The sequence below is a fragment of the Pagrus major genome, chromosome 14, assembly GCF_040436345.1.
Source record: "Pagrus major chromosome 14, Pma_NU_1.0".
NCBI lineage: Eukaryota > Metazoa > Chordata > Actinopteri > Spariformes > Sparidae > Pagrus > Pagrus major.
The window spans coordinates 18,446,209-18,461,251 of record NC_133228.1 but is presented as its reverse complement, the minus strand read 5'-3'; the positions used below and the strand labels follow the sequence as shown (position 1 = coordinate 18,461,251).

At 42.1% G+C, this 15,043-nt stretch overlaps 1 protein-coding gene across 4 annotated transcripts in view; it reads left to right on the top strand.

The window, feature by feature from the left end:
- anks1b (ankyrin repeat and sterile alpha motif domain containing 1B) overlaps positions 1–15,043 on the top strand; it is a 236,862-nt gene that overhangs the window by 176,739 nt on the left and 45,080 nt on the right. For all 4 annotated transcript variants that reach the window (XM_073480861.1, XM_073480860.1, XM_073480858.1 and 1 more), the window contains 2 exons: positions 650–756; positions 13,571–13,669. In XM_073480861.1, coding sequence (XP_073336962.1) covers positions 650–756; positions 13,571–13,669 — 206 coding nt within the window. The remainder of the gene's footprint in view (positions 1–649; positions 757–13,570; positions 13,670–15,043) is intronic.

The window sequence follows — 15,043 nt, the reverse complement described above, 5'->3', positions numbered from 1 at the left end:
ATAAAGAGAAATCTACAGTGCAGGCAGCTCTCGCTCTTTCTCTCTCTCTCTCTTTCTAACACACACACACACACACGCTTGCATACACACACACACACGCGCGTGCGCGCTCAGGGGAGCAGCCAAGCGAGCGCAACAGCTGAAAAAGGAAGCAGCTGCTGCGCTGTGCGCGACAAACACACTCGCTTTTGCTCGCGGATCTATACCTCCAGTCTCATCCAACACCCACCTCTGGCAGGATTTAACCCCAGGACGGGAGCTCTTTTCTGGATACAACTTCAGCCGTCACCCCCTGGATTCAGAGAAAGCAGCATCTGGACGCCCTCACCTCCCCTTTACCCGCTTGCACCCTTGCATGCTGACCCCCCTCCATCCTCACCATGCCTCTAGCCTAGCCTCCCCTTCCTCCTTTTCCTCCTCCTTCACCTTTTTTCCTCCCCTCTACCTGCCTCCCCTTCACTCTCCTTCTCCTCCTCCTCCTGTTGCTGCCTTGCCAAAAGACTCCTCAAAAGCATGGCGGGCTCTTTCGACAGCCACTTTGCCCGCCATAACATGATGTGGCAATGCCAGCTGTCTCAGCCGGACTGCCGCTGCTACCGCGTGGACGGCTACTCCCTACTGAAGCGTTTGCCCCTCCACCCCCTCATAGGTCCCCGCTGCCCGCTGCAGTCCGTGGGCCAGTGGCTCGACTCCATCGGCCTGGTCCAGTACGAGAACCACCTGCTGGCCAATGGATTTGACAACGTCCAGTTCATGGTGAGTGTTTTCTCAAGTGTCTTTTGAGAGATCTGGATGCTTGGAGTTTATGGTTTCTCTCCCCTTCTTGTTCTTGTTCTTGTTTCTGTCTTTGCATTGGCTTTGTTTGCTCCTCTTTCATGATTTAAATGTAATCTCCCTGTTTGTCACACCTCCCTCTAAGCTCTCCCTGCTCCCCAAGGTGCAGCTCATCATCTCTCATCATTTTCTTTCCAGCGATTATTCGTCTGCTTCACTCTGATATCTTTCATTTGTCAGATTTCCACATTTTTGTATCATCTTCCTCCCTTCCCATCATCGCTGCCTCTCCCCACTGATGCCATGTGAGGTCCTCCTACGCACAGAAATCCTACGCCACATCTCCAGCATCAAGCTGCAGACATACATGCACACACTACACTCAAAATGCATGCCATAAACATGCATGTTTAAGGGTTTTTTTAGATGCATTTGTACATGAGCGCACATAGAAATGCAACCACCTGTAGCCTGCGGATCAGGATGCAACCTGATCCTCTGTTTTATCCGATGGTCCCTTCATCCACAGTGACGTAGGAAGAGAAACTCGCATTCAGAAACTCTTTTGATCTCAGTGTGGGTGTGCGCGTATGCGTGGGTTCTTAAGTATGCACAGGAAGAGACTCTAACGTTCAGTAGGAAATGAGGAGAAAGAGGGAAAGCGAAAAAGAGAAACTGCAGCAGCGGCAGAAAGATGGGAGACGTAGCAGAGGGATGCTGACTGGATGAGTTTATCTGGAGTTGCGGATTGTCGCTGCTGAGGGGGGGAAAAAAACGTATCTCAGAAATGGGAACTTCACAGGACCAATAAGAAAGATGTTAAAGGGTTTATCCAAAGGGGGTTTTAAAAGCAAAGTACTAAACAGCATTAGAGTATTTTATCAGCCACAAGAGGAGAATGTGTGTATTTATTTGACTTCAGCAGAAAAGGCAGTTAAATGCTCTTTCCTGCCATGAGGTCAACTCACAATGAATGCAGGCTTTTGTATATGTATTTCTGTGTATGTATAAGTAGGTGTGTGCGCATTTTTGTCCTCCACTCACTGTGACCTGCATCTGTTCATTTGGTTACCCTGGCAACAGGAGGAAATCAGAGAATTTCTCTATTTCATGTGCTTCTCCCACACGTGGTCAGCGAGTGCGTCTGTATGATTTTAGCAGCACTGTACAGTACAAGCCTCCTTAAGCATTTAAAATTGGTTCGGAGGCAGATAGAAAGCAGCCTTTGATTGTGTGTTTGAGGACTCACGTCTGCATTGAGACACCTCCAATCTCTGCAGTGGCTGATTATTGTTTTTCCATTCAAACCAGTTCAACACTGCTGCTAATACACCAGCATACAGACCTCATTTCCTTCTTATTGTTCCCGTTTTCCTTACATCAGTTCAACCGATCAGCTTCATAGGAATGATTTGATCGAAAACCATCTATTTAAAGCGTTTACTGTGTGCGAACAAGGTTAATAATACATAAAAAGAATGCATTCAAATTAGTGATATTTAAAATACATGGCTTAAAACAGAATATATAGAATAAGGATGGGAAAATCTCTGTTTTACCTCTAAATCCCAAATGCATCCAACATGAATATTAGGTTTTCTCACAGATTTATTGTGGTTTGCATTCCAGGCTGTCATATAAAGTTTGTAATTCGTAAAGGACAGACATCATTTACCAATTATCTGTGTTTGGTAATGCTTTTATTATTATTTATTTTTGGCCAACTGGGGTCAGCACAACACGCTCTAAGAACAACACTAACATATTATAGTTATTATAAAGTTGTTGGCATTCATTTGCAGTGTTTCTGGCTGTCCAACAAAGTCCAGTATTCACTTTACCTTTTCTGTTTTGATTGTACCGACGCCTGAAGGAAATATCACCAGCTAGTAACTCACTTAAAGGGTAACTCCACCAATTTTACAAGTCAAAGTGTGTTTACAGGTCTTGGGGAGTACTACTGCATATGTGAAAAAAGTAGTGTAACGTTTTTTTTTTGTGGTTCCAGAGTAAGCTGCATGTAATCTGATAATCTGCCTACAGTGATGTCACTCAGTGGCTATATTGCATTGTGGGTAATGTGGGACAAAGTTTGCAGAATAAAAAAGGCAATATCTCTCCCTGGTCTGCTCTGCTTTTCAAACCCAGATGCCTACATTATCCACAATGCAACTCAGCGATTGATTTGTCAGATTACAAGCAGCTTCCTCTGGAGCCACAGAAGACTTTATACTACTTTGTTCACGTATTCAGTAGTACTCCCCAAGACCTGTAAATACACTTTAATGTGTAAAATTCAGTCCAATATTTACTCTCCTTTTTTACCAATGCCTGAGGGAAACGTCTCGCTCTTAAGCTGCTAAAAGCCCCACTCAGTTCACCATCCAGTCACTCGTTTAATCTGTTTGCCGTGTGGTGCTGAGAAGGTAGCGGACAAAGGCTTTATCAGAGCCGCCTGCTGTTGGTGGAAACTACGCTGATGAGACTGAGAAAAGGCTGGTTAATGCTGGTTAATGCAGGGGTCGCCCTTGGAAATTACGCAGTCTTTTTACCCGGTGCTAATATTAAAACTTAGTGCAGCTGTAAATTCTAAAGCTACTTGAAACAGAGGTCACGCACATTTTTTCAGATAACAAGATTTCTTAGTGTTTCACTCTCGGAAATTCCTGTAAATACCATTTTACTGTCGCCATTCAGCAAAGAATCGAATAAACTAATTAAATTATCCGCTGCCTCCAATTTAAATCAGATTTAAAGGGGCACTATGTAGTTTTGGAGAAGAAATTCAAAGTCGGAATTTTAATATTTACAATATTAATGAGGAAATAATACAAACTCAGAACTATTTATTTTCTCCATAACTAAATAAACAAGATGTCCTCAGAGGAAAATAAGGTCAAAAGCTAGAAAGGTGGCAGGGTCCGCCAAATATAAACAAAGTAAAACAGTATGAAATTGTGTTGTCCTTTAAGGTCACTTTGTTTATTCAGTCATGTAAATAAAGAGTTTGTTTACTTAGTTTGTTTAGGCATAAAAAAATCAGTCAATGAAGATCTTTCTCTTCTGATTACAATTTCTTCCCAAAAACTACATAGTGCACCTTTAAATCGTATTCGCTCCACGTTTTTGCTATCAGCAGGGAATCACCCCTGTGAGATGCTGGCTGTCTCCAATCAAATTCAAACATACATTTACTTTTTTTGCCATTTTCTGTGTATTTACATCACATTTAGACAGTTTCTTAGCGCAGAATGTCTTTTCTTTATTAGTTTTGTCCCCAGGTGAACCCTCCATTCATTTACACTCCCCCTCACACACTCTATGCCATCATTCAGCATACCAACATATTTTACTCTCATTTGCACCTCGTTTCTAGTCGCTAACAGGTTTTGGCAGCGCTTCTGAGAGACTTCTCCACTCTTCTGGCCTCGCCCCTCTTGTCTAAAAGTGTTTCTCAATGGCTCAGTTGTCTCGTCTGAAATGCCTTTTGGATACAATTAATATAGAAGATGAAACAGCGAAGATGACTTCAAAGTCCTTTTTCTCTGTGACTGGGCCTCTCTCAGGGTCTTTCTTTGTTGGAAGTTGTTCTCGCGTCCCACTTGCTGAGCGGAGTTTTTAACCTTCTTTTGTTGTTCGTGACTACACAGGAAGGCAGTTAATGTTTTTCGACCTTGGGAAAACCACCACAAATTGATATTAATACAGTTGAGGCACAGGCTACGGGGGATTACATCGGTGTTTGCAGTGCTCCTTTTTATCGCTGGCTGTGGATTCTTCAAGGAGAGGTTCGGGTCAAACTCATTCCAGCAGCACTCAGAGTGGGGAAATCAAGTTAAATGGCAGATTCAAACTGAAACAAGTCAGCACGTATTAGAAAATACAACCTTTTTTTTTTCTTTTCAGTTCAAGTTCATGAGTAGATTTGATTGGTTTGCAAATGAATTTGACCTGAAGTCTGATCTATCTGAGAACGCAAAGGCATCACGTTCAGTGCAGGAATGTACACATACACATAAACATGGATCGTTCCAGTCAACCATTAACATTTACTACTAATGGAGGTCGTTAGTGTGGGCGTGTCTGCTCACCTTAACCAGCCAGTAGAGGACAAGTGCTGCTACACTGATGGACAAACAGCAAAGGGATGGAGTGGTTGTTATGGAGAGGACGTTTGATATGAAGGACACTGGATGAAGACTAATCACGTCCATTTTAAATGACAGTACACATACGCATATATGTGAGAGAGGGAGGGGGAGAGCAGTACACTGGAGCTGAAGAAAGAAAGTCGATCTTATGTGTGAGACCAACTGAAATGACCAAGACTAAACACAGAAGCTGCACAACAAGAGCCACAGGCTATGAGCCACGACCAACATAGCTTTCTTGCAAATGTCTGAAGATAAAAACAAAGCCACACACAGTCATTTCACTGGCTCGACAGCTAATTAGCTTGTCGGCTGTAGCGCAGGTTTTTTCTTCCTATCAATTAAAAGGATTACCTCACATTAATTGAGTTTTTTTCTTTTTGGCCACCTAGGGGCAGAGCAACGAGCTGTAAACGCCACCATGACATATTGTCGTGTTTAAAAGATGACATGGTGAAGTTGTTTGCCTATTTACGCATTCAGCATACACAGAGCAACTGTAGTATTCATTTACACTGCAACAAATCAAAATCTTGCCGCATATATTTGTCTAGTTTCTCATCAAAAACAAATGTATTATGACCCTATCACTGAGATAAATGGGACCTGTTTTAAGACAATTTTCACTGGTTCCATTGGCAATTTCTTTATCCATTACAAGCAAGAAACCCTCTTCTTGAAGTGGCATTTTTTCCTGTGTTAAGTCATGTTTTTGGCCATCTGATGAATGTAAGTCCACTATTCACAATCTGTTTTGGTTTCTATACATGCCTGAGGGAAATGTCTGACTCTTTAGCTGATAAACGCTCCACTTTGTTCACCAGTTAGTCATTCACTCTCTGGTTTTATCAGAGCTTTTTGCCCAAAACAGCTGCCTGCTACTGGTGGAAACTACAACATAAGAGCAATGAGACTGAAACAACAGTAAAGTTTCAGGCTGTGCAAACAATACACTGAGTTTAAAGAGCTGAAACTTTCTGTAGAGTTGTGGGGAAATACAGCCAGGTGATCAATCTCAGTCAAATTTCTATTCTCATTTATTTAGACTCATATTTGGCCTATTTGTCAAATGTAAGACAAATATTCCCTTTAATGTTACCTCTGTTAGCTCTGTTTTAGTATCTTTTAATTGCTTAATGCTCCACTTTGTTCATCAGGTAGCTGTTAACCTCGCCTAGCTGTTATTTGGTGCTAGGTGGGGAGAGCTTTTTACCTGAAAACAACTCCCTCTGGAAATGATGCTGATGAGAGCAGCAAGCGTGAACTTAAAATAATAAGGGGCCACATGGTGCCCAGCTAAAACCAAAACATAAAGCTGAAAGATGCTAAAATGCTCTGCAGAGCTCTGAGGCACCGTTCGCCACTGAAGCCCAGTTTGGTCCAAAGATTCACAACAAGACCTCAGCACCTTGTAGCAAGGTCAGCTGATTCAGTTATAAGCTGTGAGCTGGTCGAAATGCCAGTTTTGGGCGACGGAAAGAGAGGATCATCTCATTAATTTGTCTGACTAACTACCCAGACTGTGTGACGCAGGTTTTCTCTCATCTCTTCACTCGTCACTCGGCCTATTCAGTCCGAAGATTTGCAACAAGTGTCAAGAGTGACATCTTTCATATCACATATTTCGTCACGTCTCCAGTTCATCTATTGTTAATATAAGAATATTGACTTATAATAATTTCAGTCAGACTCGTAAACATGTTCCTCCCAATGCATCCAATCAGAAAAAGGCTGGTCTCCTGTGATTTAAAGCAGCGTCTCAGGTCCTTGCATGTTCTGAGCCACTTAGCACCGGATCTTTGGCATCTTTATGAGGCTTGTCTGTAGCAAAGAGCCCATTCACCTTGCTTAGTCCTCTGACTGCAGCCGCACTGTCCCTGCTAACACTTGTCATTACCATCAAACATACGCATACTCCTCATTAAACGTGGCACGCCAGCATAGGCACTTCGAAATACGACCAGAATACTGAAGAAGGAGGAGGAGAGGGACCGAGGCTGACAGTGGAGAGATGAAGCGTGATTCTTTGTGGCTCACTTGAGAGATAAACTCTCATAAAGCATCACACAAACTGATGCTTGGTGGATCTTGATGGCACTGTCATGAATACTGAAGGAATTTCATGTTAAAGCTGTATATCATGAGGGTTTTTTTGCAGCACAAGGAATTGAAAGATAGAAGACAAGTAGGGCGGGGCTGGGTTTGCACATGGAGTTACAAAAAATGAACGGGGGCGCAGTAGTAGATAGATGGCAGAAATGAAGAGATAAGGCGCGATGTCGTGCGGCGCGTACTAAAAAAACAGGAGTTGATAAGAGCAGCCGTGAGGTGACTGAAATTAATTCAACTCAAGTGTTCCTTTGAGGGAAGAAACGCATTATTTGAGATGAAATACTGACACTATCCATATAACGTTCAATGGTGGAGCCTCTTATCCCTCTCATAAAGGTATTTATTACTCTGGAGGACAAATTCTTATGAATATCAAACTGCCACCATATTTAACACAAAGCGTCCGACTAGTTCGCCAACCACTACAAACACGGCTAAGCAAATAGGCTAACGTATCAACTGTGTAGTCGTGCCATACATTGTTAGAAAGCTTAAAATCTCATGATTCAATTCATGCCAACCCTTTCAAGGAAAAACCACATCAGCGAGGTACAAACAAGCAAGCTAACAAACTAGCATGTATGAAGTTTTGTCAACTCACCAATAAAATGTTTTGGCAGAGCATCAAACTCCAATAAAAACTTCTTATTACCAAATGTCCAGTAGGTCAATTTCAGTAACATATTTAGTCCAAAACAAAGTATTCTGTAATTAAATGGTTACAAAATGGCTTTTATCTGTAAAAAGACTCTCAAGACTCATTTCTCTCTACACAGAAGATCCTGAGATGGCAGGTCATGGCTGTCATGTAGTCAATGAGATTTAAAATCCAGCAATACATAGTTTATATCAGCTTTTAAAGCCCTTAACCTGGAAATTCAAGTGCAGATTTATGTAGTTTTATGTGTTTTGCTCTTTGAATAGGCTGTTTTTCGACCTAAGCACTTGTTTTTGACTACTTTATATGCATAAAGTTAGTGTAAATACGGAAATAAAGAACTATATGAGTTTTTGCCCTTCGTTACTCTCAATCAGGGGTATATTGAGGTCATAAAATGGCTTTTTTTTTTTTTTTTGCCAGGCACATGGATATTTCCTTTAGAAAAACATGGGTTAGGTGTCCATTTACAGTGAAATTGTTATCTAATTTGAATTTGGACCATGTAGGACTATCATCTTATAACTTTTCAAAAGAGCCCAAAACCATGCCTGTACTCCGAACAGCTTTGAATCTACTTTGGGCCAGACTGGGATAATTTTTATATACATTTCCATGGATAAGATCAGGTTAAGAAACTTGCTGTAAGTCACTGCTTCCTCACTTATGCTAAATAAAAAAGAAAAATGTAACACAAATAAGTTTGTAAAGGAACCAAAATGAATTACGGACTAGAAATGCTAGTGAGGACGGTGAATAGAAAGTAATGAGAAAAGAGGACAATTTCTTTGATGCAGGGCAACAGAGAGGAATGAGAAAGGAAATGCAAAGAGTGAACACGGGCGGAGAAAGAGATACAGTAGGTCGAGCATGATTTGTCGTACTCGCCTAGCCTTTTCGTGCCGATAATGGCCTCCACTACCGTCACTGAATATCAATTTTTGCCCCATCTCTAGTCTGAACCCCCCGCCGCTGTGCATGAATTTTAATTCCTTGCGTTCAGAGTGTTTGCGACCCACTGCAGCGCCGTTTTTAAGCAGTGCGGTCGAAGTATCATAAGCTCACCGCAGGCCACGGCAATTTTATCAACACTGTGGATGCTTAACACCTTCCGCCACCGGCAAAATAGATTGTTAGCGTTCATACAAGTGCTGCATACCAAGTGTTTGGGTATTTGTCATGCGTATGCAGGATAGAAAGGACGTATTTACTTCTGCAAAACAAACTATTTGGGCATCAGGAGGAAGAGCCGAGCCTAGAAACACACAATACAGACATTATTTGGCTTCTGTCGTCTTTCTCATCTATCCTCACTCGAGTAATATTGATGTATCTTTGTGATTTCATCCATCATGCTCACCTGGCAGATATGGGACAAACACAATGTTAAGACAGGCGGGGATAAGTTTGGAGAGTAAGAACAAACATTAAGGAACTCTTTCTTTCAGGGTCCCAACAGGGAGCAATTAGTCATGTCTTTGAATCCCCCCACAATCCACTCTGCTCTGACACTCAGAGTCATTACTCTGCTGTGAAGTTGTAGCAAGGTAACTCCCGCTCTGCGCTCTACTACCCAGCCTGGGAGCTGATCTATGAACTGCGCTGTTCTCACAGAGACCCCCGCGTACAGGTTGGTGAGGAGGATGTGGAAGGAATAAATTTAGTACGAGCCCAACGAGCCACTGCAGCAGTACAGGGAACAGACTGGTGGAGCCCTGGAGGCAAGTTAGACTAATAAGCCTGCAAGTGTGTTGACATTTTAAACTTTTATTCACGGAGGGAACATTTAGAGAAACTTGCCAGGGAGCATAAGGGACAAAAAAAACATAACAAAAAGATGTTGAAATCAACAAAGTGCATGGATTAACAAAATAAGAGCATGGATTACGAGACCATGTGTTGGTTTTAACAATCGTTTTACATGAATTAATAAGCCTAGGTGAGCAAATAACTTAAAAGAGCAGAGTAAAGATGATTCAGTGGAAACAGTAAGGGTTTCATATATGGACCTTTTGACTTTCAGAATAAAAGCATCAAGCCAGCAGGACCTTAAAAATGTCTTAAATCTGTGATTTGTGTTTGCACCCAGTCTAATAAGCAGGTTTGCCCTGTCAGTTAATGGTGAGAACATGCTCGTCTGCATCTGTGCTGCCTCATGGCACTGTAGCACCATGCTACATCACAGTCAGGTGTGATCACAATTAGACGATACCTGAGCACACCGATCTGTGATGCCGGCTGTCAGAAGTTTTTCCTTCATCCAAAATCTGGCATGCAGTTACTCTTTAAGGTTCCCCACAAAATGTACTTGTACAAGCGTGTGTTTCTTTTACTGAAACACTGCGTATCCTTGCAGAATGTGTTTACTCCCTTGAAACATTAGGGTATTTTTAACCTAGATTGTGTTTGCCAGCGAGCAGTCGTCTTCTCCTTCTGTGATTTTGGCCTTTCACAGATATATCACTGTACTGTAGGCTATATATTGTCTGATATGCTCTGATTTGAACACTTTGTATTTTTACAGAACATAATGCAGAAATATATATGCCTAAGGTAAATTATAAGTATCAAATTCCAAGTGAAGTTAACTATTAAACTGCACTGATGTCATTGTGAACGATCAAGTTTATTGTTAAATATCCTGCCTCCATCACAGATTTATCTTTGATAACCACATTTGAAGCATCCTTGGAAAAAAATGTGTGTTATGTATATTTTCTGTGTATATAAGTATATCGGCAAAAATGTTCACGTTGTAATTTTCGGTATCAGCACCGACCCCAAAAATGGAGTATTGGTCAGGCTCTAGACTGAAACTGCTGACAAACATTATACGTGTAATTCCTGGCACAGTTCAAACGTGATCAATTTATAATTTGTCTCTCGTCATCAACTGCTGCACATATTTTTTCTTAAACAAGGTCCCATGGAGGTCCAGCAGAAGGGGCTCGACTTCACCTCAGGCTCAGATATATTTTGGTTTTGTCATGGTGTCACTTCAGATTTCCGTTAAGTCGATAACAACTACAACTAAATAACACGTTTTTCAGCATAGCGTTCTTCCAGCCTTCCAGCAGGTGTAAAATGAACGATCTGCCAGACTGTTGATGTATCTGCCATTTTTTACTCTTCTGTGAAATGTCTTATTTCACCCATAATGCACAGGCTACAGGCTTTCGAAGTCAGTCTTACATTAGTCACTCATACAGAAGCTTCTAGCTATCTTTATACAACTGGCCCCAGATCAGATGCATTGCACAGGGGCTCCTTTGACTCCAGCACTGCTCCACATTTCCTGAATAACCTAACATTCCCCTCCGTCTTCCTTCCGTGTTTGATATTTCAGTTGCTTGTCAGGTCTCGACCGGTTTGTAGACCAGAGCCGGTCCAAAGCCCTTTGGTTAGTAAATGTCTAGTAATTAACCGTGTGATGATCTTGTAGCTTAGGCGAGCTGATCCGGAGTCTCAAAGTAAACCCACTTGCCCTGAGATTTCTCCGGCGAATGTTCTTCAGGACACTGCAGTGAAAACTAAACGACAGCTACCTTCTGCCTGAAATTAAAATGTCACAGCCTCCGAGCAAAATGTCCTTTTTCGAGGGCACCACAGTCCCCCGAGTCGACGTCTTGACAGAAGTAGAGGGAGGACAGAGCAGATATCTGCTATCTACCTGCTGCTTCTTCTCCTCGCTTCTTGGATGTTTATCACTATTATTAGTTTGACAGGAAGGAGATGCAGAGGGGCTGACAGATGTAATCCTTCAATCCTACACCAGACTGTGTGTGTGTGTGTGTGTGTGTGTGTGTGTGGATGGTCCTCAGACTGCCTCCAGGCTGGACACACAGTCCCTCTCCTGCTCTTTCTTTACCATCATTTTGGTGATTACCTTGCTTTACCTTTCACTTCTGTCACAATCTATACTTCTGATGGTATTTTTGGCTGAGCTGGACTTTCTCTCTGCTGCAGCTGTCTTCGTGCAGACTGCATCTCTTCCAATCACAGCTTTCCTCGTAATTATCTGCCTGCGTGAAGACTTTCTGTTTCTGACTCTCTGCGGGGGAGGGGGGGGGGGGGGGGGGTCTCTTAAGGTTTCCCGTTGGATTAATTAAAGGTGAAAATCTGAATCTGATACCCATACAGGCTGCTGTGTGTGTGTTGTGTGTGTGCCAGAGTCTTTATTAAAAATATCAAACTTGGCATCTCCCACTGTCTTTTGGTTGTAGCTTGGCAAATTATGTTTCGTTAATTCCTGTCTTCTCTTAGTCAAGCCTTTTATGATGTTTTCACTCACAGATTTCTTATTGTCTGAAAAACAAACTAGAGGTTTAATGCTTTGGCCTGTTTGGTAGATAGTGTTGCTACGCAGAAGTACTCGAAGTTTCACAGGTGACAATATTTACTTAATTATGAACAGGGCATTGTAAACTCCTCTTAAGCAAAGGCTTTAACACAAATCTTGCATATCTATAAATGACTTGTAGGTGCTGAGAAACAATCTTCACAAAAAGACCAAAACATACCTGCGCATTTCTATCTCACTCCCATCTACACGACAGCATTTCAACCACCTTAGAAAGGTGATTTAAAAGAGGAATTTAGAAGGAATATTTTCATGTTCCTCATCTTCCGGAAACCTGTTAAAAAAGGAAAGTTGTAACCATGGTAACAGCTTTGTGATAATGTTACTTAAGTCACTGCTTCAGCTTACATTAACGAGAGACGGGTTCGGATATGAAAAACAAAAACAGAACAGAATGCCTGTTTCTACGTGCTGTGTCGTAGGCAACTGGACCCGTTTCCGTTTCTGGAAGACGTTTCACCTCTCATCCAAGAGGCTTCTTCAGTTCATAACTCACTGGAGGGGAGTTGCAGGCTTTAACCGGAGGCTCCCCTCCAGTGAGTTAGAACTGAAGAAGCCTTTTGGATGAGAGGTGAAGCGTCTTCAAGAAACTGAAACAGGTCCAGTTGCCTACGACACAGCACTTAGAATTACCAGGATGACTGAGAACTTTCATCAACAAGAATGCCTGTTGAATGCGGGTCAGGCTAGGACTAGGTTTGGTTTGGACAGAAAATGCTGCCCAAGCCACAATTTCTGCACAAATTTCTGTACACTATGAAAACTTTTATTACATTGTGCTTGTGTTGTGGGATAATGCATTTATATCAAAGTTGTTGTGAAGAGGTAATGCAGTGCAGACTTTTCAAACCAGCATGTAAACTAAATTACCAAACAATGCTACTGGAACTGGAAAAAAAGCGTTAAAAGTCTGAGACTGGACGTGTTAAACTGTGAAGCATGTTTAGCAAGAAATACATAGTACACATGACTTGTGGTTGGAGGGAAATTCCTGTATTTTTAAACCTGGCCCATATATTGACATGTTTTGGTGTATAAATGATTCATACTGACCAAAAGTTTTGGAATCGGTCCAGCTGGCAGCTGCAACACGGCTGCAATGTAATCCTTTGGGGCAACTCGGATTGTCAAAGTTACATCTCCTAAAAGGGTTTGTTTTTGCCGCTGAGGTTGTTATTCTAATTGCCTGACAACATTACAGAAACATTTCCTTCAGAGATGGAGCTTTTTGGAACCAGAAACACAAGTCTCATTTAAGGAGATGCCTCGCTCTGAAATCTCATGTGATAAGTCATTATAGCCTGAGCTGAAAAAAACATATTGGCGTGGTCTTTTATAAACTACTTGTGTATAAAAGGAGGCAAACAAGTCGCTACTAAATCGCTGTTTTAACGAGGCAAATTAACTCTAAGTGCTGCCGCTATTGTACACTCACAGACAGTGTTGCATTGTAAGCTCTGGCTGGAGAAATCCTGCATAAATGTTAACCGTTGCTGTCGTTTTGTTACTCTGCAGGGCAGCAATGTGGTGGAGGACCAGGACCTGCTGGAGATCGGTATCCTCAACTCGGCCCACAGACAGCGCCTCCTGCAGGCCATACGGCTGCTGCCCAGGGTCAGTACTGCAGCTGATCACACACTATGATTAACATTTACTACATCTGAGTTTCCTGATCAGTCTTTATTGTAACATCAGTCTCATGCAAGTTACATAAACTCATCAAATTTTAATCTGCTCCAGTCTGTATTTCCAGTTCAAGACTGTAAGGCTAACAAATGAGAGCTGATGAACACTCCCGCTCCGTCCCAGTTCCCATGTGATATAACTTTCTGTGGGTGGTTAGGATTCTTTCTGCATGTTCTGCAGAATACTGCAAGAAGCCGAGGAGCTGGGGGGAAAGATGCACTAAGATACATTACTGGAGATCCCAGCATCCAAACACCATTAAATTACATGATGCAAGAAGCTGCTCACATTTTGCTGAGTCTAAATCCACATTGTCCCGGACACACTTTGTCACGGGGGAAAAAATGCCAACAGTTCCTTTAAAAGGGGAGAGAAGCTGCTGAACTAATACAAAGAAATACTTACAGACTTATTGGAAAGTTTTTGTCAAGGTCGAACGCTTCTGTGTGTGCGCGAGACAGATTGTGAGATCAAAGGTGTGTGACTGTGTGAGAGCGAGAGCAGAAAAAAGGAGTCGGCGAAAGGAGAGGATGGAGAGAAAAGGGAGACTCTGAGCTCAGAGATAAGCAGGTTTTCATACAGACACCCAGAAAAACTTTGATCTGCAGCCTCCACCTCTCACCTCCGCTAAACTTTCCAAAACACTGTAGAAAGTTTAACCTTTAACTCTTGTCTGCCCTCACACACGTAGGCACAGCTTAAGGTGGAGGATGTAGGATGTTTTCTTTGAAGCACCATGAACTCTCTGAAGCTGTTTTGACTGTCAAAATAAAAGAGAATGAATTATGAATTTTCAGCTGTGCTCTTAAAGTCTCTCACTCAAGGCGGTCACCCCCTGCTAGTGTCCTATTCTGCCCTTTTCTCAAGCTTGTGTTTACTTGTTTGCACTGCAGTAATATTTGTTTTTAATGGTTTCAAAGTCGTGTTCTATTTTGAAAAATCCACACTGTTCGAGCTCAGTATCTCCTGTATTCCTCCAGTGCTCTGCCGAACTGGGGAAGCTATTTAACACAGAATAAATCTTTAATGATTCCCGTGTTGAAATGAGGCTGTTGCAGCAGAAAACAGACAGAAAATGAGAAAAGTGCAGCACATCAGTGAAACATAGTGTAAACAGAAATCAAACAGCTGTCATGTTATGTAAGAATTAGGTATGTAGGCTGTAATGTAGTCTGCATTTGTACAGATCGTACCTTGAGATAACAGCTGTGCTAGGCTAAAAAGCTCCAGGTCAAAGGTAAGACACCAGATGGGCAGAAAAACAGCAAAACACATCCGACATTTCCTCACAGTATCACTAAA